The sequence below is a fragment of the Artibeus jamaicensis genome, unplaced genomic scaffold, assembly GCF_021234435.1.
Source record: "Artibeus jamaicensis isolate MK-2021 breed Jamaican fruit bat unplaced genomic scaffold, CSHL_Jam_final contig_718, whole genome shotgun sequence".
Taxonomy (NCBI): Eukaryota; Metazoa; Chordata; class Mammalia; order Chiroptera; family Phyllostomidae; genus Artibeus; species Artibeus jamaicensis.
Window position 1 is genome coordinate 5414005 of NW_026521936.1, and position 24819 is coordinate 5438823.

The 24819-nt window shown below is 50.7% G+C and overlaps 1 protein-coding gene across 3 annotated transcripts in view; it reads left to right on the forward strand.

Annotated features, from left to right (window-relative positions):
- RBM33 (RNA binding motif protein 33) overlaps positions 1-24819 on the forward strand; it is an 82723-nt gene that overhangs the window by 24521 nt on the left and 33383 nt on the right. For all 3 annotated transcript variants that reach the window (XM_037131971.2, XM_037131973.2, XM_037131975.2), the window contains exons 6-10: positions 2889-3060; positions 7018-7226; positions 7828-8110; positions 10170-10228; positions 24408-24540. In XM_037131971.2, the coding sequence (XP_036987866.1) occupies positions 2889-3060; positions 7018-7226; positions 7828-8110; positions 10170-10228; positions 24408-24540 (856 nt within the window). The remainder of the gene's footprint in view (positions 1-2888; positions 3061-7017; positions 7227-7827; positions 8111-10169; positions 10229-24407; positions 24541-24819) is intronic.

Genomic DNA, 24819 nt, shown 5'->3' on the forward strand with positions numbered 1-24819 from the left:
GATTTTCTTGTCACTTGTTAGTGACACTTGCAGGGGCCCTTCTTTCTCTCTGGGATCAGCCCCTTCCTCCCTCGCGCCCTCCAGGCCTCCTTCCGGCTGACATCACATGCAGACCTGCGCTGTGTCTCGTGCGTGGGAGGAGCTGGTGGAGAAACTGCTTCTGGCCCATGGTGCTCAGGATGCTCTTGTGTTGAGCCTGGTTGCCCTTCTCCTCTCGCCCTTCTGTCATCTTCTGCTGTCAGAGGGGGTTGGATGCGGCGTGACCCAGCCTCACTGTGCCCCGGGGGCATGAGGTTCCTTCCTCATTGCCGACTCCATCCCAGCAAGCGGTGCTCTCAGGCCCTGGGGTTTGGAGCAGAGCTGGCCTGACCTCTGAGGCTGGATCCCTGCTGCGCTCCATTCTCAGCAGCACAGTGGTGACTGCCACGTTCGAGTTTGCTACAGCACCTGGCGTGTGTCTGCACGATGAGCAGCGCTGAGGAACCCCCAAGGTTGTGTGAGCAGGTAGGGCAGGGAGAGCACTGTGCGCACCCCCTGGGGCCCCTCTTTTCCCTTGGTCGGAGCTGGGAGGGGATTCCTGAGACACGGTGGCGGGGTGTCCAGTGCCACACAGAATCACCAGAGGGCTTTCCACGTGACCATGATTGCACCGTCCTCCTCTCCCCGCAGTCTTTGTGAAGGTCTCAGTTCCCCAGCATTTGATAGTGTTAGTCTTTTCCTTGGAGTGTCTCTGATGGGGGTGTGGTCTCGGGCTGAGTTGTATTTCTCTGTTGACTAAGGGTGTTTGTGCCTTCTCCGGGCTGAACCTGTGTTTCTTCTTGGTGTCCGTTTTTAGTCTCTAAAAAGAAGGTTGGCTTTTTAATTTTTGTCTCCGTCTGCTGTCCATAGTTTACACAGAACAATGTGTGTACACATGTGCACACCTGTTCACACAGAGTCTGTGTGCTTTCTGTGTAGATCATAGTACCTGCATGTTCTGAATATAGGTCCATTGCAGACATACAGAATGAATATTATCTCTGAGCCTGTGGCTGGGTTTTAATTTTCTTAAAGGTATTTTTTCCATGAGCAGAAAATTTTAATTTTTGTGAACACTAATTTTGTGACCCAAGAAATCTTTGCCTACCCCAGAGTTGCGAAGATAAATCCCCTGTTTTCTCCTGGAAGCTTTATACTATTAGCCGTTTTTGACTTAGGCCCATGCTCTGTCTCAGCTAAGAAGTGTGTGTGTGGCATGGGATTCGTCGTTGGTATGTTTGTTAGCTGCTGAACTGCGGTTGGTTTAGCGGCATCTCTCTCTGGGGTCTCTCCTGTCCCCACCTGCGCAGCACTGCCTTCGTCACTGTGGCATGACCTGGGGTGGTGTGAGTCTGTCAGCTGGGTTCTGCTTCTGAGGATTGTTTGGTCTTTTCTAGGGCCTTTGAATTTCCATAGTAGCTCTGCCATTGACTTGCCGGTGTCTGCGACACATTCGGTTGGATTGTGATGAAGATTGCATTGTGTCTTAGATCCCACTGGGGAGAGGCCAACAGTCAGGCTGTCCGCTAGTAAACACAGTTCCATCTTCCATTGCCAACCTGTCCTTTTCTTTCTTTTGCCTTCCTGGCCTCACGTTTGAGGCCTCTGTTCTGAGCTGGCCTTGATAGTAGGAAAGACGTTCAGTATTTGGGAGACTCAGAGGGTCTGTGCTCTAGCCCCCACCGTGTTCAAGAGTCATCTGTATATGTTTCAGAAATGCAGCTTTCAACTCACTTGGCCCCCTTCCGATCTCTTGGGTGGAGATATGGATGCAGAGTGAACCACGTTAGTTTGGTGCTGTCTGCTGTCCGTTCATTTTGTCTGGCAAGTTCTCGAACTGTTGTTGCTGCTGACAGTTGGATGGGAGACGACTGTGGTGATAATTTGCTTCATCAGTCGTCGGTTTTTTCCTCCTCGGTGGCCTCTCTACTCAGGGCAGGAACTGCACCAGCCTGTGCGTGTCACCTGCGCTGCAGCTGTCGGGGAAGGGTGCAGCGATGGTGTTGTTCAGTGTCGTGTGCGTTTGCAAGTGCAGAAGTTCGCTCTTCATTCTGTTATGAGTTCAGGATGCTTAAAAATGACAGACTATGAAGACAGACAGCTTTTAACTCTGTGAAAAGCATTTCCGGGAACTGGCGCTAGGCAGGCGTCTGTCCAGCAGTTTGACCTGACACCAGGTGGGAGGCACGGGTGTCGGAAGGATGTGCGAGGCTCAGGCTGGGGGCTGTCGGTGAGGAAGGGGAGGTTGGTGTGGGACTGGAGGGGCAGGGCCTTTGGTGCAAGAGTGATGTGGCAAAGTGAAGCGTGAAGTGTGGGCTGGTGTAGATGAGAAGCAGGTACTGAGGAACAAGGCTGGGGCGGGCAACTCAGTGGTTGCAGCAGACCGGGTGCTGGGGGACGGGTAGGGGGTGTGTGGGGGGGGGATGATGAAGGGGAGACTTCCAGCAGTTAGTTACCTGTGTAGTGGGCAGCAGTGTGCTGTCATCTGGTGTCAGTGACAAGGTGACAAGGTGGGCCACATTGCCAGCGAGGGAGCCCACGGACTCCAGTGTTAGTTTTGCTAACATACCAAACTTGGCTAGAGTCTGGGTTGGATGCCTGGTCAGCGAGGGGTTTGAGATTCATGTTCATTCTCTCTAAACTGTGATTTGCAACGTGGGAATGTAATCTTTTTTTTAACAGTAAGTTAGTTTTCAATGTTCAAGATGATTTTCTTTTGGAATCAGTTCGGTGTTTCTCACGGCCTTATAATAGGACATTATGAGATGTTTTTACATCTTAAATGTAAAGAACTTATATTCTTCCATCCTTAATTCAAGAGGAGATGAGCTAACTTTCTTTCCCCCATGTTGTGTGTGTCTGCTGTGTAGGGGGGCATGGAGACTTTGGAACTGCAGAAGGAAATAAAAGAAGAGTCAGATGAAGAAGATGATGAGGATGAAGAATCTGGACGATTACGTTTCAAAACTGAAAGGAAAGAAGGAACAATCATTAGGCTCTCAGATGTAACTCGAGAGAGAAGGAACATTCCAGAAACTTTAGGTAACTATTTTCCCTATCTCTCATCTTTCCTCACTCCCGTTCCAGCTTCTTCCATGGCACTATTATTAGTAATCAAGTAGCTGAAGACCATTTGGCGTCCTAGAGCATCACAGAGGCCATTAGAGGGCGGTGTCCGTGTGGGCTTGGCGCTGGACTGTGGTGCTGTCAGTCATTCTGTGAAAACGCAAGGTGGCTTGTTTGTGGGTGAAATCGACTGACCCACATTCTGAGCGAACCCTGCCATTCAGGATTGGCAGCAGGCTGCTGCTGATCGACAGAGAGCCTCTTCCAGTGCTGGCCCCTGCCCCACGGTTTCTCCCAGCGTCCACGGCAGAGAGTAGAGCTATGGTGCGCAGACACAACTGAGCGCTGAAGCACCTGGAAGGCTTGTTAGCACGAGTTTCTAGACCCCTCCTAGGGCTTCTGCTTCAGAGCTGAACAGTGGGGCCCAGCACAGGCGCATTGCTGCTGCCCACTGCGGCCACACTCCGAGAGCTTCAGGGGTGTGGTGTTGTGTTCCGAGGCAGAGGGGGCCCGAGGAGGAGGCTGGAGGGCTGTGCCCACCCTCTGGTCTTAGTCCCAGTGACAACCAAGAAACTAACCCTTGGTTACTACCTTTGTTACTTCTTAAAACCATTATTTGTACCCATTTTTGGTTAAGAACACGAGCATGTATCTGCGAGTGGCAAGTGTGATGCTCTGAGAGGACACTGGGCCCCGAGATGCACAGCTGAGCAGCAGCGAGCCAGTTGGGCTGCGCTCTTTAGCGCCAAGCTCCACGGGGAGCTCATTCTAGAGGCCTGGTGTTCTCCACACCTTCCCTGGACAGCTTCTTTCTTCTCCATCTCTTGACCCAGGTTTTTCCAAGATTTTTCTCGAGTTAGGTACAAAGTTGCCAGTCCAGCACTGTAGAAGTTTCTAAGAAAGAGGATTTGAACTTGGTCTTGGGAAAAGGGGATGAAGTAAAGGTCCTAAGATGTGAGAGAAAAACAGAAGTGTCCTTAAGTTGAGCAGGAGGAGCAGTGATGTCACAAAGCAGGCCCTGTGGGGCGCATGTCTCAAACTGGGGCTGGGGTGGCGGGCGGGGGTGTCTCTGGTGTCTCATTAGATGGGTGTGGCATTGTTGCATCATTTGGGGACCTGATGCATCCAGTCATCGAAACTGGGGTAGCCACCTGTTCTGAGCTGCGAAATCACTTGAAAGTTGCCATTAAGCACCTTTACCTCTGCGGCCAGCTCCCTGTAGGCTGCAGTGGATTTCATGGGTCACCCTTCCCTGACCCTTGCTGCATCTGTGCAGCCCTGGCCATCTCATCCCTGTCTGCCTCACCTTGACCTGGGCGTGGGCAGTGGTGAGATGTGTGACTTGCTGGTGTTCAGAACTCATGTTTGCTTTATTCCTGCTTCTGTTTTCAGGATCTTGTCTCACTTCGTTCTTTTCAGGGCCATTTGTACTTCCTTTGTTGAAGAACTTGTGTAGAATCTCTTTTTTACTTTTTTAAGTCCTCAAGCAGTTTTGTAGCTGTGTTATCCTGAGACCAGAGGCTGGAAGGGGTCAGTGGAAGGCAAGTTGGCCCTTTTCATACGGGGGAGGGCGCCCGAGGTCCTCAGAGGCCTGTGACTCACTCACAAACAGTTTGACCCCTCGCTGTCCCTAGAGCTTAGAGAAGGACTGCAGATGTGTTGTACAGGACGGTCGCTCGGTCAGGTTGGAGAAATGGGGTGCCGAGTTCTTTCTTGGCTCAGTGCCTGGGAAGCCAAGACCCGTGGACCACTGCCCAAGACGGCTGAGTGCTTAGAAACAGGGTTTCTAGGGCCCAGAGAGCTACGGTGACTCCTGGTACGGAAGGGGCTGTTCTGCCCATTTAGAGATTGGTTTCCTAGAACAGTAAGCTGCCTTCTGACCTCAGCATGCTCCTCTCCTCCCCCAACCAGAAAAGCAGGTTTTGTTTATTGGAAAGATGCTCACCTAGAGAGAGCGTGGGGGCCGTGTTGGGTGACCTGGGCAGTCCCCCACCGAGTGTCTGCGTGCTGTGGTGATGGGGCCATAGTTGGAGGTTCCGGGAAGAAGTGCTCACGTCTGTCCGACTAAAGCTGCTCGCCTGCTCTTGGTGATGACTTTCAGTTTTAGTATCTTGCTACCTGAATACATTTCTCGTCTTGTGCATTTTCGCAAATGATGTCTTTTAGCATTTTGAATACAAGTAAGAAGTTTATTTTGTAAAATCATTAACTAATATTGAGAACGTTCCAGTCTTTAAAGAGAAGAATGAAATGAGGGCCTGAGCCTCCGGTTTGCATGTGCAGAGGGCGTTCCCTTCCAGGCCTGCCGGGGTGGTTGGGCGTGGTCAGGCGGTCCACACGCAGGCCTGCAGTGGCAGTCTGACAGGTGCAGGGCACGGGCTCACGTGCGGCAGTCTCGACTGCCGTGGGGCCTGGCCCAGAGCCGGCGATTTGGGCTATATGTTAGTCCCACTGTGGTGCAACTGTTCGCATGGAGAGGGGTTTTCTTTAAGCACACTTCAGAAAGGGACAGTGTGGCGCAAAACTTCGTTACGATGACCTGTATCGCTTTACTTCAGAATCTGGACATAGTTCAGAAAACACTTAAAGGGAAATTAACATTTCAGTTGAAGTTACAAATGTAATTTCCATCCTGTCATATTTTGGTGACCTTTTGTGACAGCTTGTCTCAATTGGAGGAAAGCATTTTTACTTGCTGATTAAAGATGTCATTTGAAACCATTTTATTACTGGGGATAGTGAAATTAATCTTGACACTTAGAACCACTGGAAAGATAATCGCTGATTCACCATAGAAAAAGTGTGTGTGAGCCAATCCTGCCGTCAAGATGAGAGTGAAAGTCTGTGCTTGTTAAAAAGAAATTAAATTTTCCTTCCAGTGGGGTCTTGATTCATTTGGGGGGGGGTTACCATAGAAACCATTTCAAGGAAATGAAATGGGGGGCTTAAGAGATTTTGGGGGAGTCTGGAGCTGACCTTGGAGTCCGAGGGAGGAGACACTCTGGTGACATTTACACTGGGCTTCGCAGTGGGGGGGGGAGGCTGCCTCTCGGGGTCCGCGCCTCCTGTCAGGCCACGTGCTGCAGCCCAGTACTTAATAAAGAAGCTGCGTCCAGTCCACCGGCCTTCTTTAGAATTTAGGATAATGTGCCCCTGAGGTTTCCTAAGGGCGGAGTCCCTGTGTTTCAGATCCCCAGAGTGGTCAGACGGGGGTGGACGGGGGCTGCTGGTGCCCCACACAGGTTGGCATCCGTGGGCTGTTTCTCAGGTGACTGAGCTCTCCTTTGATGTGGCTCTTTGTCAGAGGATGTGTTTCAGTCTTTCTTCACATGCTGAAGATTTTTTTTTATTTTTCACAAAACTAAAAATTTGAAATAATACTAAATGCTTTCCGTTTTGTATAAAATTCACTCTAGTTGTTTGACTTCAGAGTGATTGCATTAATAGTTTTGTTTTAAATGCAGGAGAATCAGAATTTGTTTTGTTGCATAAACTTTCTGAGTTGCTGTGCCCCTGTGCGTCAGCAGTTTGTGTGCCGAGGTCACTGGGACAGCTGTGTTTGGCCTGGGGACCGGGTAGCCGGGCTCTGAGCACAGCTGAGCAGCACTGTCAGCTGTCAGGGTGCGCGAGTGTGGCGGCCCCCATCCTGCAGTCGAATGCGTGCTCAGTTTAGCTGCCCCCTGCACACAGACATCAGCAGTCTCAAGCGAAGGCACCTCCCGGTTCATTCCCACAGGAGACGCTGGTGTTCCACGGGCAGAGCATGTCCTCACCGAGTAGATCTCACCAGTGGCCTTGGGGGTCCTGCTCCCTCCTGTGGTGCAGTCGTCTGTTGTGGTGGTTCCGCTGTCCCGGGCATCTTCCCTGCATGCTCCTTGATAGCCTCCTTCTGCTCTCCGTGTGCTTCTGACGTGTGCACCTCTTTTCCAACAGAGCTCTCAGCGGAGGCCAAAGCTGCACTGCTTGAGTTTGAAGAAAGAGAGCGCCAGCACAAGCAGGGCCGCTACGGCTCTCGGCGGGGTGGACGGAGAGGTGGCACCCTGATGTGCCGTGGCGTGGGGGACCAGCGGAGAGAGAGCAGCGAGCGGGGCCGCGTGAAGGACCACCGCCCTGCGCTGCTTCCCACACAGCCTCCTGTTGTGGTAAGGTCACAGTTGTGCTGAGAGCCTAAAGCCAGAGCAGATGGGAGTGGGCTCTGCTGGGTGTGGTGCTGTGTGTCTGGAAGTGAGGTCTGTTGGCAGAGTAATGGCCAAAGTCCCTGTCCTGTCCTCCGGGGTCTGTAAGGCAGGGACAACTGTGCCACACGCCAGTGCGTGGGAAGAGAGCTGCAGTGCACCCTTCTGTAGGGGCAGTTGCAGAGGAGGCTCGTGGCCCGGGTCTGGTCCTCAACGCGGTGCTGGGCTCACCGTGGGCAGCTTTGCTGAGGTGGGTGGAGTCTTTTTCCTTCGGAACCCGCGCGAGGTCCTCCGGGTTGCCATGCCTCCTCCTCGCCCTGAGACCCATCACGTGATGGGATGGTGGGTTCCCTGCGCAGGCCAACAGCTGCTCTGCCAGCATCTGGAGCCCACGGTCGGTGCGAACTCACTCAGAGTTGCTGCTGTCTTGTACAGCTTGTCACTGTGAACTCCATTCTAACTTGTAACTTTCACACTTCAGTCCGTGTAAATCTGTACCATGTCAGTCATCTTTACTTTGCTTCTGAATCTTGATTCCTATGATTTTGTCTTTTTTGGTTGTTTTTAGACGCACTCTCCAAGACTAATTCCTCCTGCACAGCCTCAGCCTCCGCCACCTCCACCCCCGCCCCAGCAGCAGCCCATCCGGAGCCTCTTCCAGCAGCAGCCCCTGCAGCCGCTGCTGCCCCTGCAGCCCCCACACCACCCCTCACCGCCGCAGGGGATGCACGTACCACCTCAGATGGAGGCCCCCAGGGTGATGATGACCCCTCCGCCTGTGACGCCTCAGCAGCCTAAGAACATCCACATAAACCCCCACTTCAAAGGGGCAGTGGTGACACCTGTCCAAGGTACATGTCTCCTTAGCTGCTGTAAAGTCACAGGCTGCCGTGGCCAACGGACGGTGTGGTGCCCGGATGCCTTCCCCGGCACTCTGACACCTGCTGCTTCCTGGGCCCAGCTGTTCGCTGAAAAGTGTCTGCATTTACGATTGGGTGGGAAGCCCTGAGTCCAGATGGCAACAGAGGTGTGGGGCAGTGCGGTGCATGTCCAGCATGCTCTGGCAGGGTTGTTTATGGAGTGTGTCCTCCCAGGTCCCACTTAGGGCTTCCCAGGAGTCATCATGTTGGCTGAGGGTAGGAAGGTACAGATCCTCTTTCATTCGTGAGTTCTAAGTGACACTTCTCCCTTCACTTCGAGGTCAGAGAGGAGGGAGGCTGGGAGCTGGTGGGTGGAGACAGGCAGCTCGTGGGGAACACCTGGGGTGGGAACAGCAGTGGGGGCCACGAAGGCCTGTGCCCCACCTCCAGAGCTGGGGCCAGCGGGGCCAGCCAGGGAGGAAAACAGCCTCGTCCTTTGGGGCTGTGGGCTGGCGAAGGCATGGTGACAGTCTCTGTGAGAGCTGGCGCACAGGCACATCTTGTCGTGATGGCACAGGCTCCCCTTTTGAGGGTGGGAGTTCCATCAGATTGTGATGCACCAGCTCCGGTGCGGGTGCCGTGTGTTCTTCAGATGCTCGCGCTGCTGCAGCTGCTGCGATGACCTGGAGCAGATCCAGTCCATTGAGTACATGAGACAACAGAAAATAAAAGCGTTCAGTATCAGACGTTCAGAGTTTCAAGGCTCAGCTGGCCTGGTCTGTTCAAAGCATGGGTTTTAGGTTCTCTGAGAGGTGGGCACATCTTCTCGCCTGCAGACCCGGCCCTGTGGGGGCAGGTTGCAGACGCCCTGGGGGGCTGATGGAGGCCTTCTCCCAGCGGGGCCCAGGTCGTGCCTGCCCCTTCTCTCCTGCTCTCAGATGCTCTCATCAACTCCTACTCTTTTTCTCTTACTGCTTTTTACAGTTTATTAACAAAACAAAAAGAACAACAACAACAAATAACACACCAGTGGTCAGAAGGCTCCTGTGTAAGAAATCTCTTCATTATAATCAGGTTTTTTCAAGAGATTTCCCCTAGATTTTTTGCTATTGTTTCCCCCAGTTCAAGAACCTTAAGTTTTTAACCCTTTATGATCCCCAGTGCGCAAGCTATTTTGATTGACTTTTAAGATGGATCATTTCTGTACTCTCGTTTACCACACTTTCCTTTAGAACGTGCTATTTTAAGACAGTGTGTAGTTATTACTACATTTCTAACTTGTAAGTTATGTTCTGACCCTCATGGGCTGCTCCTCTGTGCAAGTCTGAGTGCACTCTGTCCTTAGAAGGGCACCAGTCTGTCGCACCCACGGGACCTATTCTGCCTTCCTCACCTCTGTCTCCAAATACAACCCCGCTGGGGGTTGCTGGGTTCAGACCTTCAGCATGTGAACTGGGGAGGGGCACAGGGCCGCTCACCCCCCATCAGGAGTGCTCCCTGGTGTTCCGACGCAGCGGACAGTGCAAGACCAGCACCTGCCTCCTCCCCCTCATAAGGTGGTGCTGTCCTCCTGGTGGAGCCGGGGGTTCTGCTTGTTCCAGAAGAGGCAGAACAGGAGGCGGTTCTGTGTGCCAGTGCCCTGGGCTCTGTGTTCCTTCCACTGCCTGCTTTACGCTCTCCTTCCTGCCCTGCTCTTCCTTCATGGCTCTAGAGGGTGTAGATTTCAATGTGTGGTTGATTGATTGGAGCAGGAAGGTGGGACTGGGATTACATAACCTGGGTAACCTGCTAGGGTTGTAAAAAACACAGTAGGCTGTTCTTTGGTCGCAAAATATTTTAACTCTAAATGGGAGTTCACTGTGAAATGTAAGCTTCTGCCTGAGCTGTTGTGTGAAGATAGAAGCCCTGCTCACTGCTTTCCCTCGATGGAAACTTAATGTATTTTATGTTGTGCACATTGTATTTTACGCTAAACTCGCTGCGTGGACTTGCCGGGGCCGCTGGTCAGAGTGAGTGCAGAGTGTTTGTAACTCCAGGTGTCTCTCCACAGTGCCCTTGCTGCCCGTGCCGAGCCAGCCGAGACCTGCTGTGGGACCCCAGCGATTCCCGGTGAGTTGCTACTGCCCCAGGCGCTGAGCACACATATACTAGGGGCACCAGTGCCGCACACACAGGGCGGTGGGGGGGCTGTCCAGCTGAACCAAAGTGTAAGGGGGTATAAATACTGACTTTAATTTTGGCAGTGGAAAATGTTTGTTAAAAGCTTCGGGTCAGTGGATTTTTCTGAATGGAATTAGTTTTGTTTAACTGTAAAATTGTTGACTCAGAGTCATCAGTAGCATGCCTTGCATCTTACACAGTGTGAATTTGGATTTTACTATTGCCTGATGTTGAGTGAGGAGACTTGCTTCGGCGTGTGCTGGTGGGTGTGTGGGCTGGCATGGGCATACTGTGGGCGTGCCGTTCTGGGGAATGCTGATGAGGTCTTGTTTTTAGAGACCTCAGGAGTCTTAATGGCAGTTGATTTTGTATTTTAAAAGGAAAGTTTTGTCTTTTAAATATTCATTCTGTTAACATATCTTAACTAGAAGGAAAATGTCCATAAATAGTTGTATCTTTTTAAGTAAATTCGGTTTGAGTTTTGGGTTTGATTTGTAGTTGGTTCATGGTTTTAGTGAATCATTGAGGACATGTTCTTATTAAAAACAATGCTGGAAAACATGGGCCGAGCATAAAACTTTAATGAGATTTGTATGTAAAACAGATGTGGTGTGTTTCCGCCAGCCAGCCCGAGCTTCCTGAGCTACCTAGATTTGGCTGCAGCTTTGATGCTGCTGCAGTCGATGCATTTCTAGATGGAATTCAGCGAAAGGTTTTGATGATGGATCTAGACGTATAGTGAGATGATTATTCAAAAATGAAATCAGTATTAGGTTTCAGGTTTGGAGTTTTTAGAAACGTCCTCAATTTGCAATAATTTTAAAAAAGATTTTATTTATTTACTTTAAACAGGATAAGGGAGGGAGAAAGAGAGGGAGAGAAATATCAATGTGTGGTTGCCTCTCTGCATTCCCCCTACTTGGGACCTGACCTGGCCTGCAACTCAGGCATGTGCCCTGACTGGGGATTGAACCAGCAACCTTTTGTTTTGCAGGCTGGCACTTAATCCACTGAGCCACACCACCCAGGGCCATAATAATTTTTTATGAATTACAACATGGTTTCTGAAACTGATTTCATTCCTTTACATTAACTAATTTTTTTCTTTAAATTGCTCAAGTTTTAAAAACTATGTTTTAAAAGTCAGGTGATATTTATTTCGTATAGTTTCCTATTCATACTGTTGGTCTCAGTAGTGCTTATGAATCGCTGCCCCCCAGGCCAAGCCCGCGAGTGCTCAGGCGTCAGACCACCGCCCTGGTGCAGCGGCGGGCGCGTCAGCTGGTGCCTGGAGAGCCCTGGCCGTTGCAGTGCGCGCTGTTCCTGAAGGCTGTGAGCGTCTGCGTGGGGCCATTACTGGACTTCCAAAAACGGGCATTGTAGGAAAAAATTGACATGACAAAGCAATTGTAGTTGAAGGAAAAACAATGTACATAATTGAGATTTTTGCAAAAATATGATTGCTAACATAAGGTTAGAATGCCATTTGCAGTGTTCATCTGCCTGTGTCTCCCTGTCAGGCAGATGCGATGGTGACACTGGACGCCTCAGTGGACTCACTGCAGTGACAGTGCTTGGTGAGAGACCGAGTTTTGGCTGCTGCGGGGCCAGGGCTGCTTTGGGAAGTCGCTGCAGAGTGGCGTCAGGTGGCGTTATTTTCGAGGCTGGGAGTGAGCACGGATGACAGGGAGCAGTCTCACTGCACGTTCCTCGTAGAGTGCGGTGACCCGAGGGGTGCTCCTTCAGCTCCAGGGCTCACTGCTCTTGAACACAAGGCTGTTCTTCAGCCCAAGGTGCTGGATCTTGGCTGGTTACAGGGGTCTTGGGGTCTTGAAGCATGGTGCTCCGTCTGTTTCTGCAGCCAGTCTCCTTTAGAGAGCGTGACCGATGTGGGGTCGATACTACAAACGCATGGTGGAAGTGTTGCATTTTTAAATTGTCCATCAATGCTGTTGGGACAGGAGGTTCATGCTAGGTCACCTTCTGTTGTCTTACTCATACAAAGTCTCTCTTGAGTAGTACTTTTTTGTTTCTTCTGAACAACTAGGTTGAACGCACTGCCCTTGTGGTGCACGAGGCGTTGTATTAGTGAGTCTGTGTGCCGAGTGCTCTGCACAACGCTCGTCCCCGGACCTTAGAGAGGGCCCACAGAATGGCAGAGAGGCCATTTCCCCTGAGCAGTGCTGTAAGAGTAGGGGGACCAGGGCTTATGGCTTTCCAGAGCCCCTTGAGGATGGTCTTCTGATGGCCAGGGCCTGTGGGCTCGGTCCTGGTCCTTTGGTGCATGTGCCCCAAACTGACTCTTGCTCTGTAAAACCTGTGCACACACTGACATGCACACTGATAAAGCAGGTCAGGAAGCCGACTGTAGATTTGGCTTTGGGCACGTCTGAGTTTTACAGAATTCTGGGCAGTAAAAGCGAGGTCCTTGGGGGTCCCATTTGTCTCGGCATGAGCCCTGCAGTGAGTCCCCCTCACTCCTAGGACAGGGGTGCTCTTGTTGGCAGCCTTACCTCGTTCCGTTAGCACTGGGTTCCTGTCTGCAGAGAAACTTCCAGGGAGTCCCAGTCATTCTGTGTGCAGGGGGACACCTGGGCCTTGTGCCCAGCGGGGTAGATGAGCAGCTGACCAAGTGCACGCAGGAGTAGAGCAGTGAGCACTGCTGCTCTTTACTGGGAACCCCACACAGTGGGCAGTGTAGAGAGGGTGTGCAGTCCTCGTTCACTTGCTGTTTTCAAGGACACACGCGTGGATTTGTGCATTCAACGCTGCAGGGATTCGGCTCTCTCCCGACTGAAGAGTAGAAGCCGCGGGCAGGGAGTGCAGGGCCTCTAGATTCCCACACTGGACAGGCATTGGGGCACAGCTGTCAGTGGTGCTACCATGTCCCTTTTCTGCAGCAGCGGTCAGCTTCGCTTTCGTAAAAGTCAGTTTTGTTTGACAGTCTTATGAAAACCTGAGAAATCCTCCTTGTAGAACTAGTATGCTTAGAAATTGGGCTAGGTGCTGATGCCTGCCCTTTCTAAATTGAAAGTCACAGAGGTGAACCAGCCTGAGTTCTGTTTCCAGTTCCCAGCGCTGCTTGTTTTACAGGTGAGTCTGGTGGGTCTGTGTTCCTCAGAGGCTCCTTCTGATATTTTGTTTTTAACGTAAAGCCCTTCCCTTACGTAGACTTTCCAGTTACATGTTTGTCCTCCAAGAGGCGTTTGTTGTTTTTAAAGTTTACCTGTTCAAAAAGTAACACTGAGATCTGCATTCACAACCTCTGACAGTGTGGCCTGGAGAGGTCGCTGACCTGGGGCCCTCCGTGCCCTGCGCTGCTGGGCTGAGTGCAGCAGGCCCTCCCATGGGAAAGCGTATTGACCCGGGTGTTTCCAAACCCGTCCAGCCATTGATCTTGCTTTGCTTTGTTGGGAAATGCTGGTATTTCAGCAGTGGCCAGTTAAGTGCTAAGTAGTTTGGCTGCTGAGTAATTTTGTAGTGATCTTTGCTTAAATTAAAACTAAAAATCACATTAAAAAAAGACTTTTCTGTTTAAATTCGTCTCCTTACCCACTGCATCACTACTGAGGTAGACCCGGTGAGTGAGGTTTCCGTTCGTGTTTCCTGCGTTGGCCCAGCACTCACAGGTAGGTCTGAGTGCAGTCTGTGTGTGTGTGTGTGTGCTCGCGCGCACTAGCGTGCATGTGTCGGATGGAGTGCCTGGGACCAGATGGCGGTGATTGACAGCTCCGGGATGTGTTCTAGGTGGCATTCCATGCAAATTGCATTTGATTAGACTGCTGCATCCAATTCTGTTCTTTCCGACGGTGGTCTGTGCAGTTGTGAGCCCGGCTCCCTCCCATCTCGGACATAGTCTCTCTTTTGAACCCATCCTGTTGTTACAACTTGCCTGCAGTGCCTCCTGTTTATTAGCACCGACAGTGGGGACAGTGGGGAAGGGATGACGGGCGTTTTATCAGATCCAGGGGTGGGAGCAGGGAACGCGGGCAAGGCTCTTCCAGCTGTCAAGACGTCAGACTTGCATGGAGAGGATACAGTTTAAAATGCAGGTGACATGATATCCACCATCCTCCATTTGCTGGTGGGTTTCTGATTAATCGTGATTACTGCATATTATCATACCATCAACTTTAATCGTATCAGTGGATTCCCATCTGCAGCAGGAAGAGGAGCAGCTACATACTGCTGCACCGATTAAATGTGGAGCTCATTCACTGCAGTGTCCCAATGGCCGGCCTCGTGTCTCGTTTCACAGGCTTTGAGGGCAGGTTGGGTCACTTAGAGGCTGGGGGGTGGCCTGTGGGAGTCGCCAAACCGGGTCCTGGTCAGTCCCTGAGTGGTTCAGCCCCATGGTAAATTTGCACTGTGACATGTTTGGTGGTCTGTTTTGTATACTCTGGCTAAGTATTACATTGAAATGAGAGCCTCCCAGAAACCCTGCCTGCGCAGGTCCATAGTGCCGGTCCATAGTGCCTGGTGCCATGTAGAGCAGACTGAAACTGACCGCAGTTTGCCCCCTGGAATTCAGTAGCTCACTCAGTAAAAGGCTTGCACCATGAAGTTCCAAAGCCTCAGAACTGTCAGTTCTAGTGAGGTGTCCTGCGAAGCACACTGGTTGCTTTTTACTATTTATTTTCCCAGAGTTCTTGAAGACCCATAGTTCTGTTTAGATACATTTTTAAGGTAAACTTTGAAAAAAGGCCTGTGTTATTCTGTTATAAAGTATCTGAACGTGTGTCTTCCAAAAGATGGGACTTCTTTGATCTAAGAAACTGAGTCCTGGCGTAGGAGTCTGTGGGTTTAGCAGGTGTGTGCAGTTGTGTCATTGGCGCAGTTAAGATGGGGAGCAGCGCTGTCCCCCACAAGCCTCACTGCAGCCTCTTTGCTGTCAGCCCCTTCCCCTAGCCTGCAGCCTCTGCCCTGAGCTCTGGGCCCAGAGCTTCGTCACTCTCGTGGCACCATGGGGCATGTGTCCTGCTCATCCTGTTGCTCCATTTAGCGCAGTGCACTTGGGACTCTTGCACACCCACTGGGCTGCACCTGTGAGTGGTGCATCCTTGTTCATCGGTAAGCATTACTGCATCTGTGTGTGCGCCTGTCCGTCCATCCCCTGCTTCGATACTGGGATCACTTCCGGCCTGGGGCTGCTATCAGTGAAGCCGCTGGGAGCATCTGGGTCTGGGTTTGGAGAGCAGGGGTGTCTACAGGTGGTTAGGGTGGGGCTGAGGGCCATCTGTTGGGGACGCCGTCTGTGGAGGGCATCACAGCCTGCAGACTGTGCCCCAGCTGACAGAATCGCGGCCTCCTTTGTAGTCAGTCCTGGTGAGCAGGCTCCTCTCCCAGAGTGTGGGTGCCAGAGGTCGGTGGCAGTGAGGAAATCCTGAGTGGATGCCATGCCCAGGCTCTATGCAGGCCTGTGTTCTGCCTGGGCCGGTGCCCTCTGCTCCACCGTGCAGACGATGGGACTGAATCTGGGAAATGCAGTCGGTGAGGACCACCTATAGCGGGTGCAGTATGTGGGACTGGGACCAGGACGGCCTGGTCTCTCCGTGGTGCTGCGCCCTTCCCTCCTCAGCACTGACCTGCAGCTCAGCAAACTGGGCAGCAGTTGGGGGTCTGTGGTTGAGTCACCTCTGTGTCAGACTGTGACCATCCCTAGGTGGTGAAGGAGAAACATTTGTGGGGACTGTCACTGGGCAGGCTGTTGTGGGAGAATGGGGCGAGGGGGGTGAGCTGCAGGAATAGAGGGCTTTTCTTCTGTGAAATAACGTAAATATCAGCGTTAGCGCGTGTGCCAGAAGCGTGTGTGCCGGAAGCAGTGCTTTGAGCTGAGTGAAGATGCCACAGCTCCCAGCGCACTCAAGCATCTCCCAAGTGCCCTGCCCCACAGTCTTCCCACTGTGTGGGGGAGGTCCTGTGGGCCTCCTGCCCCCTCATGAAGCCGTGCCTGGCGCTGGGTGCTGTTTCTCCAGGACATGCACAGCATCTGTGCCTGTAGGGTGCCTGCTAGGCAAGTGTGGGAGCAGCCGCCTGAGAGAGAGGGAAGTCTGCAGAAACATTGGAATAAGAGGATTAGCATTTTCATAGAGGGCTGTGATTTCCATCATCGGGGTCACTAGTGGTCTTCATTCTTTTCATTTAACCCATTTAATCAGAATTAACTGAGAGGCCTTCTTAAGTGTCTGTGGTTTCTTATATAGTTCTTTGCATTTTAAGTGAGATTAAGAAATGAAAACATGTAGAGGAAGGTTGTAAGTTATTGAAAGATTCATGAAGCTTCAATGATATTGTTAAGGTATTTAATTAGTCTTATTAAAATAGACCAACTGACCCTTTTAGGGGAACTGATAAGTCATATAATAGCCGTTAGAGCCTCTTTATTCTTTGCATTATATGATTGACTTTGTGCTAAGCAATTTATGCAAAGTTTCTGTCTTTTTTTTTGTAAGGGGAGTTATCAGTTCTTCCTCAATAGGATTAGTGGAGATAACATCATGTAATTAGCAAGAGATGCAAAAAAGTGTAAGTACAATTTGTGTAAGAATTATGTGGAAGAGAACGATAATTTCTTACCTTGGATTTTTAAAGGGATATAAAGAAAAGCAAAACAGCAATTATTTGAAAGGATTAAAGTGGCCTTTTTTTTTTTGAAAGGTAGAATTACATTTGTACTGAAGTTTCTGTTAAGTGAGGTATTCACAATGCAATAACAGTCTTAAACTAATTCTGTATCTGATAGAGGGAATTGGTTATTTATTATCCTTTACACCCATGAAAGGATGGCCATTACGTAACGAATGGTCCCATCAAGAGGACCTCTTAGGCCAAGCGAGTCAGACTGGAGAATCACGGTTCTTTGGCGTCACGTGAAGGCAGGTTGGTCCCTGCAGAAGCAGGGGCCACTGAAGAAAGAGCACTCCATATACCCAGGGTCTGAACGTGTGGTTCATACCTTGAGTTCTTTGTCCACCGTGAAGCGCTGGGTCATGTGCCTTCCACCCCGTGAACCGGGGTTGGGTCTCTCTTTAAAGGAAGAGGCACTCGCTGGGCCCAGGTTTGCCACTGCGCGTGTGGGGGCCGCACTGAGTGCGGCCTCTGGTCAGTTGGGTGTAGAGGCTGCATGTCACAAAAGCTTGGGTTAATGGTGACTTTAAACACCAAGTTTCTTCGTTTTTACATAAAAAGGGGAGTGTTCTGGGTTGGTATAGCTGTTCTGTGATGTTATTAGGGACCCTATTTGCAGCTGGGGTGTGGGGCTTTTAGCTGGCACAGTATTGTCCTCCTTACACTGCAGGAGCAGTGGGGACATATACCAGGTATGGGGGGGGCCGTCTGTGTTCAACACACAGCAGAGCTGTGAGTGCCCTCACTCTGCGGGGGTGTCCTGTTTCAAAAAGGCGGCGCTGAGGGCTGTCCCAGACAGACTGCTTTCAGGGTCTGGCAGCTTAAAGTGTTCTCACTGACTTGTGTGCCCATATCCTTGAGTTTCACTATCCCCCGGGTGAGTGCTCCTGGGTCTGACGGGGCTGCCCTCTTCGAGCTTGGACTTACCCTTTCTCTGACCCTGCAGACTTCTGTGTCTCCCTGTTCTTTGCTGGTCCATCTTTTCTGTTTGAACCGACTCTGTCAAGTGACCCTGTACGTGCAGGTGAACGGTCACTCCTAAGCACTGCCTTCTGAGCCAAATGTAGCGTGTCAGGTGTGTGAGTTGTAGTTCAACTGTGGCCAGTAGGGTGGCCGCCTGCACCCGGCATTGCTCAGCGGCGCCGCTCTGCGTCCCATGCTCTCCTCCTGGCCATCCTTCCTCAGAGAGCACCTGGTCCTCAGAAGTGGGGACTGCCAGGTGGGGAGGCGCTCTGCATTCCCTCAGGTCCTCTCCATGACTTGTCAGTGGTGCTAGTTCAGTGACATCGGTCCTAGAGGTGAGTCAGAGAGGCAGGCTGGGTGCCTGTTGGCCCTCTGGGTCCCCATGCACTGTGAGTGGGCCAGGGTTCCCCAGTCCTGGACCCTGTGTGTGGGCTGCTCTCCCAGCCTCCCTGTCTCTGGCCTCCCTTCCTTCACTTCCTCCCGAAGCACCCGCTACTCACTGTGCTCTGTGGGCAGCCAGCCACTGAGCAGGTGTTGGTGCTCTCAATTGTGGTGTGGGGCCCAGCCGAGCGTGGCAGTATGCTGGTGAGACACTGATGGGCCGGGGCTGAGAGCACGCATAGGTGGGAGCGGGGCTGAGGGCTGCAGGAGGAGCAAGGCGAGGGTAAATGGCCCCTTCTCTGTGCAGGCTTCTGGCTTGAGCACAGAGAGAGGTTGTAGGAAGGGGCCCCTGCTGACATGTGACTGTCAGAAGAGGTGTGTTGCTCTTAGCATGGGGTGCTGCCCGCACAATTCCCTGTAAAGTGACAGTGCCCAGTGAGCGTCCAGTCCACTATGGTGGTCTTGTTCTTCCACCTACTCCCAGGAGAGAGGGACTGCCCACTCTCCTTGCTCCATAGTTTGGGGGCCCAAGGCCCAGAGAGGGCTGTCACAGGCTCAGGGCTGTGCCCGAGAGCGGGCCTGGTCATTTGCTCAGTGACTGTGGGAGCTGATGGTGCCTCTGGGTGCCTTCTGGGTGCCTTCTGGTTACGGTTACGGTTACCAGGCCCCAGCTACGTGTGACTGCTGACATCTGAGTGCCCATGTGTGCGGTCAGGCAGCATGTGGGTTAGTGAGAGGCAGGACAGTTTGGGAACATCGCAGTATTGACGTTGCACAGGGGGCAAGATATGCAATCCCAATGTATTTTCACTTTAATACCAAAAAATGTCTTCAGAAGTTAAGCACATTTATTTTTTTTCAATTATTGTTTCTTTTTTCTTTTTATTTTTTTAAATTAATTTATTTTTTATTGATTATGCCATTACAGTTCTATTCCCCCCCTTCATTCCCCTCCACCTTACCCCCATCCCCACCATTACCCCCCCTTTAGTTTATGACCACGTGTCTCAAGTCCTTTAGATTCTATATTTCCCATACTATTCTTGCCCCCCCCCCATCTATTTTCTATCTACTGTCTATGCTACTTATTTTCTGTACCTTCTCCCCCCTTCTCCTCCTCCCACTCCCCTGTTGCTAACCCTCCTTGAGATCTTCATTTCTATGTTTCCACTCCTGATCTAGCTGTCCTTTTAGTTTGCTTTTGTTTTAGGTGTGGTTGTTAATAACTGTGAGTTTGCTGTCCTTTCACTGTTCATGTTTTTTTAACTTCTTTTTCTTAGATAAGTCCCTTTAACATTTCATATAATAAGGGCTTGGTGATGATGAACTCCTTGAATTTGATCATATCTGAGAAGCACTTTATCTGTCCTTCCATTCTAAATGAAAGTTTTGCTGGATAGCAAATCCAGCAAAACCAGTCTTGGTTGTAGGTCTTTGGATTTCATGACTTGGAATACCTCTTTCCAGCCCCTTCTTGCCTGTAAGGTCTCTTTTGAGAAATCTGCTGACAGTCTGATGGGAACTCCTTTGTAGGTGATCGTCCCCTTATTTCTTGCTGCTTCTAGGATTCTCTCCTTCATTTTAATGTTGGCTAATATAATGATGATGTGCCTTGGTGTGTTTCTTCTTGGGTCCAACTTCTTTGGGACTCTCTGAGCTTCCTGGATTTCCTGGAAGTCTATTTCCTTTGCCAGATTGGGGAAATTCTCCTTCATTATTTGTTCAAATAAGTTTTCCACTGGTGGCTGTTCCTTTCCCCCTTCTGGTACCCCTATAATTCGGATGTTGGAGCATTTAAAGATGTCCTGAAGGTTCCTAAGACTCTCCTCATTTTTTTGAATTCTGGCTTCTTGACTCTTTTCTGTTTGGCCATTATTTGCTTTCTTCTGGTCCACTCCCTTGATTTGAGTTCCAGTTTCCTTTTCATCGCTATTGGTTTCCTGTGCAATTCCATTCATTTCAATTAGTTTCGCCTTCATATGTTTCTCTAATTTGTCGGCTATAATCAACCAGATCTGTGAGGATCCCGATCACCAGTGTTTTAAACTGTGCGTCTGAGAGTTTTGCTATTTCTTCATCGCTTAGATTTATAGGCTCTGGGGCTTTGAGATCTTGCGCCATTTTTGGTCTGTTTGCGCCCGTTAAGTGTGAGAGTAGCAGCGCCTTGGACTCCCAGGTCGCTGGGTTGTGACGCTGTATTTGGGGGCGTGGTCAGAGCGGTGAAATGGCGACCCCCTCTGCTGTTTCTCACAGCTGGGTAAGGATCAGGGCTTTAGGTGGTTCACCTGGGCCGGGCCACTCAGAGTGGCTGGGTTATGACGCTGTATGTGGAGGTGGGGTCAGAGCAGGGGAAATGTTGGCGCCCTCCGCTGCCGCTTACTACTGGGGCCTGCTGGGACCTGTCCAATCACCCATTCCCTCTCTTGTCTATCTGCACACGAATGCGCGACAACAGTCAAATCTCGGCACTGCTCCCTCGCTGTTTCCCCGCAGTCACTTGCTCGGTCGCTCACTAGGTCCAACCCTGCGCCTGGGTTCCGCGCACCCGAGTCCGTCTGACCGAGTTTTCCTGTGCAACCCCGCTGTGCCAGCTGCTGGTTTCGTCCCTTACCGGTCAGGCTGAAGAATTTGTTGTTATCGGACTTCCGAAAAGTTCAATGTTCTGTGTTCTGGCTGTGTTTTCTGTTGCTAATATTTAGTTGTCTCTAAACTTGGTTGTGTGAGAAAGCACGGCATCCCCACCTATGCCTCCATCTTTGTGGAAGTCCGAAGTTAAGCATATTTAAAATAATCTCCCAGGAAACCTGAAAGTGCGTTGATACCCAGGAAGTAATGTGTCCAGTTCTCAGGCAGCGTGAACTTCTTACTGAAAACAGACCACCCCAGTCTGTCTCTCTGAGTTCCTTCTCCTAACTTAGCACGTCCCTTTTCTAGAAGAGAGTGAGGGGGTCAAGGAGAGAGCACTCTGCTCCGCTCCACCTGTGGCAGAGCCAGACTCTGCACCTGGCAGACCTGCTTGCAGTGGGGCAGCGGCTGCTTTTGCGGTCCCATTTGGCTACACTGCAATGAGGAAAGCTAGTGTGGGAGGGCGAGGCACCAGCTCTGCGGGGCGCGGGGGGTGGCTTGGGGAGGGTGCGTGTGGTGCAGAGCACAGAGTGGCAGCTACTTCAAAATCAGGGGGAGCCCTGGGCAGTTGTGGGAAGATGTGGATTATGAGTAAGGGCCAGTAAGGGAAGCAGCGAGGACCAGAGGGGCTTTATGTATTAAGTAAGTAATGAAGAAAACCACGTTCAGCAGTCAAGACAGAAAGGCAGGAGGGCCTCTTGCAAGTGTCTTCTAATTGTGAGCAAGACCACAAGTCATTAACCAGAAGGGAGCAGTGGAGCTGTGTGCAGCTGCCGGTACTTTCAGCCCGGGCGAGGGTGTGCCACTCCTGCTTCCTTCCAGTGAGAGGTCTGACGAGGCGCAGCAGCGGAGCTGTCTCTCAGTGTGCCCTGCGATGCTGGGAGCGTGGAGAGACGGGGCTGGTGCTCCCTGGGCCCTGTTCCCATGGGCCACCCCCGCGGCAGCAGAAGCATGTGCCCCACGGCAGCTGCATGGAGGCTTCTCACACACCACAGCGCTGAGGGGACCAGCCATCTCCTGTGGGGGCCAGCACCCACCGACTAGTGATGGCCACAGTCAAGTGAGAGGGAACAGCAGTCACAGAGAGCACAGCAGAGGCTGAAAGTGTTGCCGTTTGTCTTCAGATAGGTGTCATTCTTTACTGATTTGTAAGTGAAAAACTCAAGAAAACTACCTATTTTTTTCATTTTTAACAGATTTACATTTCAGTGGTTCTTGCATCTTTTCCATCAGTAGCAGGTTTCAGGCTGTGGTGCGCTCCCTCTCGGCATCTCGGAAGTACGCTTTTGGTCTGTGGGTTTGCACTTCTCGCTGTGGGTTGTTTTAGTGACTCCTGTCCTGTCCCTCTGGACTTCCCTGTTTGAAACCCTTTCCTGGAGTCCCCTTCCCCAGAAGAGGGACAGTCGAGTATTCATCGAAATAGTTCGAAATCGTCTGAAACAGCTGTTTCGGTGGAAGAGGGTTTTATTGCGGCCGAGCATTGCTGATTCGTGGTCACATTGTGTGCTCGGAGGCTGGGTGGCCAGGCAGACCTTGCTGAGAACCAGAGGACAGGCGGGTTTAACTTCATTTTCCCTGCCCCTTATTTATTATCATTATAACCTTTTGAATGCGGTTTTAAAACATGTTTTGAAATATGTGTATATGTGAGAAAAGAGGTATGTGGAACTAAAGATAGGATAATGCTACATTTTATAAATCAATCCTCTATTAACACTTGTTCTATCTCTGTTACCTGGTGAAATACGTGTGCAAATGCACCTGGTTCGTTGACTTCAAACCAAAAATGGGACTGTTTTTAAGACCAGGGCAAGAATGTGGCGGGGGCAGAAAGCAGGCCGGTGGCTGAGCACCCAGTGCAGCTGCTGAGGGGCAGCGCATGAGGCCACGCCATTGGAAGGGTGTGTTCTGGTGAGGGGCTGCTGCGGGGAAAACGCTGAATGGGAAGGCCGTCCAGGTGGAAGTGTCCAGGCCGGTCTTGGTTACCGTGAGGAGGGGCATACATTTGGAGGCTGGAGGAGCTTTCTAAGAAAGGAACATGATTGCACACCACAGTCTCACTCACACGTCTCCCACCTCTCAGGTCCTGGCGTTACTGCTTTGGTAGTGTGTTCATTGATGCGCTCAGTCCCCGCTGCCAGGCGTGGGCGAGGGGAGAGTTTCCACGCTTCCGCCCAGGGGAGCACGCAGAGGCCGAGCTCGCGTCACGGAGGCCTGACACCTGTCTGTGTGAACGTTTGTGCTTCAGCGCAGTTTCTTCAGCCTCATAGCCACAGGGCTTACAGGACTGGTCACGCTTGCGTTCCTTGCACCACTTCTATAACGCCATGGGCAGAGCACAGCCTTAGGGTGGGAAGGCAGGTGCAGTTTGCACAAGTATGTGCAGCGTTCTACACTGATGTCACAGTTAGAGGGGCAGCTCATTGTACTAGGAAGAAAATGACAAAATTTATTAGAATTTTATGAGAACACTGCGGTTTTTAAAAGTTGAGAAATAATGGCTGAGCTTCAAAGAATGAGGTACTATTAAATAATTATTTTGATGATGTGTAAAATTAATGAATTCTTTCTGGAAAAGGGAAAAGAATTGTGAGGCCTTTATCTGCCTACAAAAACATGACACTTTCTTAAGTAAATATGTGTTTTTAAACCTTTGAATTCTTGAAAGGCTAACTGAAAAATGAAATGATTTTTAGTTTTATTTACAGAGTCTACTAGTAACATTTAGTTAGTAAAAGAATGTTACTCTGTAAGAGTTTAAATTTTTCTATCCAGTGCAATTCAACTGTGTAATATTCCTTTTGTTAGTAATGTGGTTTCTTAAACATTTCATATTCTGTTTTATCAGAGATTGTTGATTTTTGTTTTACTATAACTTTTCAGTAAGATCCAACTATATGATGTCTGTAAGAGAGTCAGGTTTTATTTTAAATATTTTATTTACTTATTTTTAGAGAGGGGAAGGGAGAGAGAAAGAGGGAGAGAAACATCAATGTGTTTGTCTCTGGAGCGCCCCCTAGTGGGGAACCTGACCCCCAACCCAGGCCTGTGCCCTGACTAGAAATTAAACCAGTGACCCTTTGGTTCGCAGGCCAGCACTCAGTCCACTGAGCTACACCAGCCAGGGCTCTATTTCTTCTATTAAAGTAAAGCAGGTTCACAGCTGTAGTTTTGTGTTGTGTTACAAAGGTAGCAAAGGATAACATGTTTGAGATCAATGTCAAGAACATCAAAAGTAGACATTTCCCCTTTCAGATTGATGTGCAAGAAGGTCAATAACTGCATGGATTTCAGTAAGCTTAAAAGTGGTCTTGAGGTGCTGTGGACATGTGAAAACACAGAGTTAATTTTTAGAGCCCTCACTTTGTTTGCTGTGTGACTCTCTCATATGGCAGAGTCACTGGGTGCGTGACATGGGCACATATGCGTGGAGGGGGGCAAGGAGGTAAGTCACGTGATATTCTTGGGGGAGAACTTAGAATCCTGTGGGTTATTTTTCTGCCTTCCATCACCTTTCCCTGTTGTGCTGCAGGGCCCTCCGGAGTTCCCGCAGCATACCCCTGGACCTGTTCCCAGCAACTTCAGCCAGCCCCCTCGGCTCCCTCTTCAAGACCAGTGGAGAGCGCCACCCCCACCCCAGGAGCGAGACCCCTTCTTCTTAGGAGGTAAAGGATGGTGGAGAGTGATGGCCACAGCTGGGGGGAGGCGGTGAGGTGCCAGACACGCTTGTTTTAACTGAATTTAGCTCCCTCTCCGGGATCTTGTTAAGAGTGTTGGATTTTGTGCCCTTGCACTTTTTCCCATCATTTCCAGTGCTAAAACTGGATGGGACTGTTATCTGAAATGCGACCACCTCCTCCTACAAAGGAGGAGGTCAGCTAGAGAAAATGACCGGTGAAGTCATTGAGAAGTGGAGGGAGACAGAGGGCTCTTCATGGACACTC